This window comes from Brugia malayi (genome assembly GCF_000002995.4).
Source record: "Brugia malayi strain FR3 genome assembly, contig: Bm_v4_Chr1_scaffold_001, whole genome shotgun sequence".
NCBI classification, from domain to species: Eukaryota; Metazoa; Nematoda; class Chromadorea; order Rhabditida; family Onchocercidae; genus Brugia; species Brugia malayi.
The window spans coordinates 8,633,411-8,644,207 of NW_025062475.1; the positions used below are offsets into that span (position 1 = coordinate 8,633,411).

The following is a 10,797-nucleotide window of genomic DNA, read 5'->3' on the forward strand; positions in this document are numbered from 1 at the left end:
AGGCATCCGAATTTTAAATCGAAATTGCAGTTTGCAAAGAAATAATTAAATGAAAAAGAGAAAAGGATGGCTATTGCTGTTTGTTAAAAGTATTTGGTAATTTCAAATTTTTATTCCTGTTTTGTATAATGAAACCGAATGGTGGTGATAAAAAATTGCTCGTCGAAGAATCTCATGGAATGTTATCGGATGAAACGATTGTGGAAATATTCGAACAACTTGCGCCTAGAGAAAGGGCTCGATTCTCTGTTATTAATAAACGCTTGTATAATTTGTTACACCCAGTTTGTTGCTTTCTATTGATGCTAATCTAATAATGATCAAAGTGGATTTAAATAATTTGAGTCATGAAACATGTGTCGTCGTCGTCGTTCATATGGGCATTGTATCACTAGAACTTTTGCAGTGGAGTGATATTAATCGTATTACGGCACACAAAGTGGGCATTGTTCTCTCTTCTGATCGCTACATATTGGAAATACATAATAATAGTAGTACGGGAAATACGGTATGTTTTACAACACACGTCTTGCTGTCCATTTGATACAGCTTGTCGTCATTCATCTTTTCCAACTTGGTCATCATAATAGTTGTATTTTGAGCAAAAATGTCTAATATTATTAAAAAATGCTTAATATTACGGAAAAATATGACGAGCATACCGGAAAGCATCCAATTGAAATGGTCTTATTCAGGACGTTAATAAACTAGCGAAAGCACTTCGCAGTTCTCCGTTTATACAAAAGCTTGTGATTAGTAGCACGGACCATATTCGCACAATTCCTGCTACATCGTTCGACTGTTTATCAAACCTTCGAGAACTCACTCTACCTTGTGATATTTTTGATAAGTAAGACATTAACATCCTCTTGCTTTCCCTATAAATTGATTGAATCATCGTAAAATGCGTAGGATCATCCGCTACCTAAAATGAAATGAATTATCGATGTTGTGGACCTTTCACTGCACTATCTGATGCCATTAGAATTGAAGTCTGTGAAGAATCCCATAATGCTAACCAGTCCGCGGTCAATTGCAGCTTAGACTATATTAGTCTTGATCGATAAGACAAAAGAGTATCATCTGTTTCATTTTAGGTTTCTGCCATTTTTCTAGGCTTTGATATCACTGGGACCGCTGTCACTTTGTGTTATACAATCATAACTTCTTATTATAGAATAGAATTATATTTCCACCTTATTATGTAATTTAATTAACTAGTTTTACTCTTTAGAGAGTCGAATTTACATGAAAAAATCGAAGCAATATTTTCAATCAAGAGATTACTGGTTTTACGTATTTTAAAACGATTTGATACTCCACGTAAAGCAACAAATGTAATACTTGGGGAACACATAGAAAATTTGCGAGCAAATGCTATTAAAATGTTAAAATTACAGGTTACAAAATTTTATTTTTTTAAATTTCAAAAGACGTAGAATTTATTGAATAACAAAAATTATTTGAAATATGCATTAGTTCGGCTTACTACTTTGATAGATAAGACTGAAAGAGGCTTTAGATTTGATGTGATAACTGTACAGCTATAAAATTGAGGTTAAAAGCTTTGTGAGGAGAAATTACAACTACAATTACTGTCATTTTTCTAGGGTGTGTCATTGACCGCAGTGGCAATGGAAAAGATTTCCGACAAATACTCGAATTCGTTAAAATATCTATGTCTTATGGGCACCTTGGTACATACACCCGATGGTGCCATTTATCTGAAAGCGTTGTGTGAGTTGGAATTTAATAGTGAATGTCAATTATCAGTTATTTAATTAATGAGAAAGAAGGAGGGGAAAACCGTGTAACAAGTTTATCAGTTGCTATCATAGTTACAGTAAACTAGCTAACGTTTGCATTTTTTTTAAAAAAGTTATTGAAGAATTGCAGATAGTTAACAATCACGCACAAATAATTAACTACCGGAATTTTAATTTAAGGCAATTTGAGGTGCTTGTGTAAACTGACGTTACCGCCATCACTTCTATCATTGAGTAGTAAACCATTGTATCAAGAATGTCGAATGCTGCAACAACTCACTACCAAATATCTCTCCGTATATGTTTACGAATCAGAAATAGTTGAGACACGATATTTTATGAAGAAATTGCTACCGCTTACACTAAGAGAATTATGTTTGCATGACCCTACCCATATGGTAGCTAGAGATTTGAAAAATGATGACTTTCGAAAATTACATTTCAAGGTAAGTAATTTCTTCAACGTATTACTTTAGTCTCCTTGTTGTGCACGAATACAAACAATGAATCATAATTGCTAACACAAAAAGAATGAACATCTCATGAACAAGTCTATTTTGTGTCAAAACTCATTCAGCTTTTGAAATTTCCATTGAGGTGACATTTTGCAAACGAGCAGACTCACTGTATCAGCAAGAATGGATGCATGGTCATTGTGAGTTGTTATCACATATGGTTTGGGTGCAACCATACAAACATTTTAACACTGAATATCCACATCCGGTAATCAAGAAATATTTTATTTCCGTGGTTTGTAATATAGATCAATGCGCCACAAGCAAATATTTGTTTGAAATCATTTTCTACAATAGTTTTGAACCGTAAAATTTAAAGTATGACAAATGACTGTAGTAAGATATGGAGGACATCAAACGATTTGAATTTTCATTAAAAAAGTTATAATTTGATTTTTTAAAAGAATGCAAAGGTTATGCTAGGTACCTGGTTGGTGGTTTTTTATGAGCGAAAACGTAGATACAGCTGAAGAAGCCACAGAAGTTACGGCAACCGAAGAATCTCCAATCCTCCAACCACATGCTGTTCCACAAATCCAAGTACCACCAAATGAGGATCCTGGGGAAATGATGATGGCTACTATTGCAAGTGAGCGGCATTAATGCAAATAAGAGAATGTGTAGGAAACATTATAAGAATTAGAATTTCGAAGAGTAAGAATTTGAAAAACTTTAACTTGAATTGAGAACCAGAACTACTTACAAAATCAAACATCAACTAAATAATCGAAGGAACAACAGGATTACGATCTAATGATAATCGGTTATTAGTCTCATCTTAAAATTAATTACAGCTTTCACATCAACCGATAAGCTATATATGATCTTTAAAAACTAATCGATAGCTTATTACCTATCGTATAACAATAAATTCTTTGATTTTTCTGCACAGGATTTTTTGAGCGAATGATTGATGATCAACTGAACGCTGAATTTGGTGGTAGAGCTCTTACGGATTTGGCAGTACTTGAAAATCCTAGCAACAATGTGGTGACACCTAATACTGCTAGTCAATTACCAGTACCACCTAACCAAATTGGTATTTTGCATAATAATTCTCAGAAATTTAGTTCGTAATCCTAGTAACTTTAAGTGGTATGAGCAACTCGTTTTTTATCATTATAAATTTTGGTCATAATTCCAGTTTTAGGTAGTCACTCAGAGCGTTCCACCGACCGATCGCGTCGAAGTTACGTGGTGATATCAAGAGGTGGAAGGGGAAATCTACGTCAATCTATTGGAAGAACATCCTCACAAACAAATACTCAATCTATTACACCAACCCAAAGAGATATATCTGCAGGACAACACCAAGAAACATCTACGTGAGTTGTAATTGAAAAAGTGGAATTTCTTCCGACATAATTTATAGGTAACTTATAATTAAAATTAGGTAAATTTAATTCTTGCAATCTTCCGTATTCTAGGTACTACCGGATAACAGTCAGCATTTAAACAAGTGATTTACGTATCTTCTTGTCATTTTCAGAACTGCAGAATCGCCAGATTCAGAAGAATCGGAAGGACAATCAAACCAGAATGACAATGATGAAGCAGCTCAGTCTGGATCAACAACAGCAACAACAAACACAGCGTCGAGTGATGGGCGAGAAGGAAGAAATATAAGACGAAACTAGATCTTAATAACGTCAAAAAAGGCTCAGACATTTGCAGTATCACTATTTTACAGTTCAAGCTAAATAAATACAAAAAAAAAAACCAGATATAACCAGAAAATCAATGGAGACAAGTCACAGTCATCAGTATACTTATACGCTTTTATAACTGGCTTATTAAGCTGTAATGGATAAAAAAAAAAAAAAAAAAAACCATATTCCAAAACACTTGAAGCTTTCATCTGAAATCAATTATCCGAAAAATCATTTCAACAACACTCAGTCCATAAGTTCATCTAATTACTGCTCGTACAAAGCCTTAGCTTATGACAAATTTACTAGAACTGACTAGAGAAAAGACAATAAGCAAGCAGAAGCATTGTTGTTTTCCTTTATACATACCCAGGAAATAGCGAGCAAAAAAAAAAAAAATCTAACAAAGACATACAAATATATATAGCATGAAATAAGCTTATTTTTAGTGTCGTGAAGGAAGAGTAAACAAAAGTAAAATATAACATCGACGACCTTGACTCAAAATTTGTTCCATACACTTTGAAAAATAATATTTAAAAGAGGCAAAAGCATGTATAAATTACGTAAATTACATCATTAAATTTCCCCATTAAAAACTTTGTCCCACTCTCTAACTTTCACGGCGTCTTTGCTTGAGTCGAAGAAAAAAATCGAAAAAAAAAAAATGCTATAAATTCAAATATGCTAGTTCCTCCCTTTAGAAGACTTCTATCTTTTGTAAGATTTTTTCATCGAATATCTTTAATCAAATGTATTTGGTTGTTTACAATAAAGCAAAAAGCCGAAAAGTCTTATTTTACGATTTGTTGAAACTTGAAGTTTCATTCAAATTTAAATAGAAATATAAAAGCAGTAATTGAAAATAAACAATAGGAAGACCACAAAGCACAAATCAGTAAGCAAAGGAAACCAAATTGTGTAACCTTATCAAGAAGCAACACAAAAAGTCATCATAACTAACAAATATGAATCTAAGTTGCTTGACCGGAAAACGATGGCATCGAGCGCATTGATGGTATTGGACTGCTGGAGGCATGCACAGGGCTATAACCACCGCTACTGAAGCTCTCTTTATTGAAGAAAAATCGGAAACTGCAATTACAAATTTTATAAATTTCAACTGACTCCTAAGGAGGTGTTCAATGACTAACTTGTGTACTATTTGACATGTTGGGGGACTAATTCATGACTGAACTAGACAAATTCTACATGCTCTCCTCAAATTCTGAGTACAATGTAAAGACAGTGATTAGGAATGGTTTTCTATGTGCATCATCAAAAACATAATATTCATTGCAAACTTTCATGTTTTATACAAAACGATCCGAAATTAAAGTTTCAAAATACCTTTTTGATAACTTCCATGAGGTTCTTTAATAATCGGCAGATTCTCAAGACTTCATGTTAACTAGTCTTTATCGTCCTTCCACAGTGTAAGCTGCATATGAAACAAATGAAAAACATAGTTACTTCTTCTGTAACTTTTTATAAAGTAAAGCATACAACTTTCGCACGCCGCTTTCTTTTCGTTCATATTTCCATGGGTATAATTTTTCTTCAGGCTCCTTGTTGATTGGTCCATAAACAACATATTCTTCTGTTTGAGCAGATCTGAATTACAATAATGAGAATTGCAAAACAAATTACGCAGTTCGTGCTTCCATAACTTGAGCGATGTGGAATCATATCTACGGAAAAACAAAATATTTAGAATAAAAAAATAGGATTCTTCAAAATTAACAATAATTTTTTCACAAGAAATTCTTCAAATATTAAAAAATACCTATCAAATTCTCTACTGGAGTCACTTGCAACAGATTCTCGTCTGCGTAAGGGTCGCAGCTGTTCAAGTTCCTCTTCCAATTCCAAAACTTTGCCTTTCAGCAAATTCTTCTCTTGTAGTACTTCACGTAACTCTGACAAAGTGAATCTAGGAGCATTATCATTGTCATCCTGAAAATTTTTCATTGAAAGAAACAACTATATAGAATAATATATATATATATATATATATTATTCTATATAGTATTATTCTATATATTATTCTATATATATATATATATATATAGAAAAAAAGAAAAATAACTATATATAGAAAAAACTTCGATCTGGTTTGCTGACTAGAAAATCACAAAATTAGAACCAAAATTTTTATCTTAAAAGAAGAGTGAACGGAAATAAAGAGAAACAATATTTTTGCAAAATGGTAACAGTTGCTATGTACAAAAGTAGTTGGTGGTAAACAAACGTTCTTGATTGAGAGAGTATTTTCGCAAAATTGATGTATAGGAATGGTATAGCATAAAACTTTTTCTCGAAATAGAAAGATTTGATGCAAACATATGAAGATAAATCTTATAACGTATATGAAATGCAAAATTTTTCTAAAAATTGCATAAATAAGATAAAAGATACCACTTGACACTGTTGCAAATCTTTGCACTGACGAGTAGCATCTTTGAATAATTTCGTTAGTTTAATATTAGCTTCTTCAGTCAACTGCAATCTTTTAATAATTTCACTTTTTTCTTCTACCAACAACCTTCCCTGTTTTTGCAACGATGCATTCTTCCGTAAGAGTTCTTCATTTTGACGAATCAGTTTTTCAACATTGTTATGCAGCTGGAAGAAAAATGATAGATTCTAGCATAAAAATTGTAATGTATATGAAAGTTTTATAGTATGATAGAAATATGATAAAAGTCATTGAAGCATTTTGATTTTTAAAAACATGGCACTGAAATAAAGCAGCAAATGTTTCAACTAATAAAAAATTGTTCAGATATCTATCTTCAAACCTAATGAAAGTTAAATTTATCAGTGATGGAACAAATCGTAAAAGTATTAGAGATTAGAAAAAAAATCCCAAGAAATGTAAGTCCTGAAAATTTCAAAATTCTTGCTAATGACACTGGACGTTGACTGTTTTTTTTTTTTTTTTCAAAAAAAAAAAACATCGCAGCATCAATGAAAAGTGACTTACATTTTCTACTTCACAATTATAAGTACTGATATCTTTTTGCAAATCTTTTATTTCCTCTTTTTGTTTAGTAGAGAGTTCACGTAGTTCTAACAGCATTTTTAGATCTTCATCACGAGTTGCTGGAATGGACAAACTAATTTAATGATCTCCGAGACATTATTAGATGACAAAATCTGATAGGGCCTAGATTTGTTAAGAAAACCGATGGAAAAAGGAAAATATAAATGAATATTAGAAGAGATGTCTTGAAGAATTATAACTTTTTAGTAGTGATTTCTTTAAACTAAGGATCTCACCAGTTCTTCCAAGTACAAAGGATAAAAATTTTCTAGTTATGTTCAAATACATAGAAAATAAACATGAAGTTAACCTAAGCAAATCCTCTGTATCATCACTATCAAATGATATTTTTCATTATTAATACAAAATTCAAATTCTGAAAAAATACTCATAGAAGTAAATGCTGAAGCATCATCTCCAGTTACTGATGATAAATGCTTGTTTTCCAATTGCAAATTCTTTACCATCGACCATAAATCATCAATTTCTTTTCGATAATTCTCTTCTACTGCTTCTAATTCCTGCAATTTTTGATACTGTGCTACTTCACCATATTTAACAAAGTGTATAAATGACAAATGAATAAAACCCATCTATAATTTCTGTCTAAGAATAAAGAAGGCGAAAAAAAAAGAACTCCAGCATAAGAAAAGGTGAAAAAATTAGGATTAGGGGCAAAGGACAAATCAGGCTCACGGAGAAAGAACTGATGAGAGGAAACAGAAATTAATATTTAGATGTAGATAAATTCAATAAAAGAATAATAACAAAGACCAAACAGTGAATAGTAAGTGCAAAAAATGAGCTTCCTAATATTTTGCTTTTATTTCTTACATCACTCCATATATTAAGTGAGATAATATTACAGCTGGAATTTAATTTAGCTAAGCAGCATTACTAACAAATAATAACCAATGAAAAACAAATAATAACCAATTCAAATTTGATTCGATCTTGCTGTTTCATTTGTTTCTCATTCTCCAACCTTTCAACTGTTTTTTTCAACATCAGAATTTCTTCATTTTCTTTTTCGTTATGATTAGCAAGTGATTCGAGTGTTTCGAGAGCTGATATTACCTGCAATTTACATTTTTTCAATGGCAAAACTGAAACTAATGAATTGTAAAAGAAACAATGCGGGATGAAATTGGTGATGTCAACCACTTCTTAAACAAGTTTTATTTCACACTACATACTTTCTGAATAGTGGAAGAATTTCTATACCAATTCCATATTAACTTTTCTATGATAGGAGAGATTTATAAAATTTCGAATAGCAGTTATATAAATTAATTACTTTCGCGAATCCTTTCTACGATAGATATTTATATGTTCTATTGTGATGTTTTCTTTTTTGTTCTGTGATTTCTAATTTTGTGGTTTTTTTTTTTAATAATTCAAGATTTTAGAGTCAAAATTTAACTAAAATTGGAACTGCTCAGAAAGCTAAAAATACGATATAAACAATGTAATATCCAAAATTTAATGCAACTAACACAGATTAAATCTTAAACAGAATTTACCTTTGGCATAATTTGTCGCACGCTATCATTGCCAAACTCATCAATGATTCGTTCAAAATCTTTACCGATTGAAGCAGCCAAATCGTAGACATCAACAACAGTAATATGTCTTGAGGGACTATCAGCTGGAGACCGTACATCAGTCATCATTGTGGTAGTCGTTACAGCACTTGTCGCAAAAGTCTTGAGTATCTGGAAGGAAGAAAGAAAAAAGCAGTGCCTGATGGTGATCCATGCCAATCAATCAAATAACTTAAAAACAACCAGGTGATGTAAAAGATAACCGTTTCTTTAACATTATGGTATCATAAAATAAGATTTCCATACTCAATATCAAATATTTCGTTATTCAGAACAGCCAAGCCGGATAAGATAACTTGATATCTTCGTAAAGAGCATATATTTGATCATTTGCAGATGACATGTGATCGGTTACATAACAAGACCGGATAAAATGGAAAAATGTAATGCAAATAAAGACCTAGTTAATTGTATATTGAAGGAACAGTTAGATAATTGTACAATAAACTTGATGACATCAAAACAGTACATATTTTCATTCATACAACAAATAAAGGAACTGCCCTAAAAATAAGTCATAGAAAAGTCCGACAAAAAGATAAGTAGGAATCTTCGGAGATTTCAAAAATTTAATCATAAATCTTTCATGATTCTTTATTTAAATTATTAGGATGGATCAATTTGAAAATTTGATCTTTTCCAAACAGGTATAAAAATACAAATGCGAAAAAGACGAAAGTAATGACGACCACGCGCTGAATGTGAAAATAAAAGTAATGAAGACCTGAAATCATGATTTGTGAGAGAGGAGAATTTTGTAAAGTAGTCAGAGAGAATGAAAGAAGAAAGGAAGTAAGAAGAATTAAAGAGAAATGATAATTGCCAGTACTACATCGCCTACGCGCTCATCCACTTTCATCCTTTCAATAGCAACAGAATGGACATTAAAGCACAGCATTCCTTCCATTGCTGCATTTTCAACTTTATCGATTTCTCATCCTCCTTAAAATTCTCGAAAGGACGAGGACAGAGAAACCACTCTCTGCGCATATTCCGAAGCAAAAAGACTCCAACTGAATGTGCATGAAAAAAGATCGATCATTATTTTTTATTGATGCTTAACTCATCTAATTACTGCAGCTTTATTTCAGCCTGCACATGTCCTCACACTACACAACACTACAACACTCACATAAGTAAGGTGACATTGCATCAATTTTATTCAAAAAAGTAGCGAATTTTCTTTTTTTAAATTTAATGTCACTTCAGTTTTGATAAGATTCCTACAGACAACAATCAATATTCATAGTTCTCAAAGACCTACTGCCCTGAAATAAATTTGAAATACTTGGTATCGACAGGAACACAAACATTTCTAGCATTTATCATATAAATTAAAAATTAAGATAGCTGAGCAGCAACGTCCGTGATCTAGCTTCTAATGACAGATATGTAATTGTGTCTCCTAAATTACCTAAAGCTCTTAAAGCATACTTGATAATTCTAACACTCTAATCCTGAGCTCTTCAAGGTCAATATCTTAAAGGTCCATACGACAAATTTCTAACATTTATATATTTCCTCTGATATTTGTTTGTTGAATAATTATAAGGAAATAGCATACATTATGAAATGCTTAAAAATAAAGTTAGGAATATTACCTGAAATGAATTTCTACATTTTAAGAACCAGTGCATGACACTCAAGATAGTTTTGAGACCAGGAATAGACATAGGTATTGCAAATATCGTCATTATTATCCTATAGTATCCGACAATTTAACTCAAGAATGTTTGTATTTTTTACACTGTGACTCTGCTAGATTAACAGCATAACCATTTCTCTGCTTAATTTAATAAGCAAAAATGAAATCAGTAAAAACTTCAAACATTTACTGTACGAGTAAAAATATAAATGAATGACAAGGTATATGTGTAAGAAATGAAGCATACGAGTTTAAATTGAGCAAAGAAAAATTTATTTTCATAAGAATAGCTAAATTAAGCATAAAAAAGTTTCATAGCAACAGGTAAACCAAAAATCAGACTGGTGGTTTTATACGCCTATACTGAAGATTGATGACAATAGTTTATGAGTGCTCCAACAGAGTGTAACTGGAAATTGTTATGCGTTATAAGCAGGGAGAAAGGTACTGTGATGGGCAACTATATGATACCATCGCTGCAAAACAAAGTGAGTCAGTTAATCACTGAAAATACTGATTGCTCATAAAAACCAAATTTTTCAACTCTGCTCTCCTCCACTCTACTTCTACAC

At 31.8% G+C, this 10,797-nt stretch overlaps 2 protein-coding genes across 2 annotated transcripts; one reads left to right on the top strand and one right to left on the bottom strand.

Moving 5' to 3' along the window:
- Window positions 1-128: 128 nt before the first annotated feature.
- Window positions 129-3,918, top strand: Bm10823 (Uncharacterized protein; the record flags this gene model as incomplete). Its single annotated transcript, XM_043077160.1, has 11 exons — window positions 129-284; window positions 407-508; window positions 696-850; window positions 1,235-1,400; window positions 1,611-1,737; window positions 1,947-2,212; window positions 2,364-2,489; window positions 2,705-2,870; window positions 3,174-3,320; window positions 3,432-3,606; window positions 3,771-3,918. The coding sequence occupies 11 exons, from the start codon at window positions 129-131 to the stop codon at window positions 3,916-3,918; spliced, it is 1,734 nt and encodes a 577-aa protein (XP_042933094.1).
- A 986-nt stretch (window positions 3,919-4,904) lies between these two features.
- Bma-rilp-1 (Uncharacterized protein) lies at window positions 4,905-8,649 on the bottom strand (the record flags this gene model as incomplete). The annotated part of the gene is made up of 8 exons (XM_043077161.1): window positions 4,905-5,025; window positions 5,437-5,544; window positions 5,717-5,886; window positions 6,349-6,555; window positions 6,917-7,035; window positions 7,365-7,497; window positions 7,910-8,053; window positions 8,500-8,649. The coding sequence occupies 8 exons, from the start codon at window positions 8,647-8,649 to the stop codon at window positions 4,905-4,907; spliced, it is 1,152 nt and encodes a 383-aa protein (XP_042933095.1).
- Between the last annotated feature and the right edge of the window lie 2,148 nt (window positions 8,650-10,797).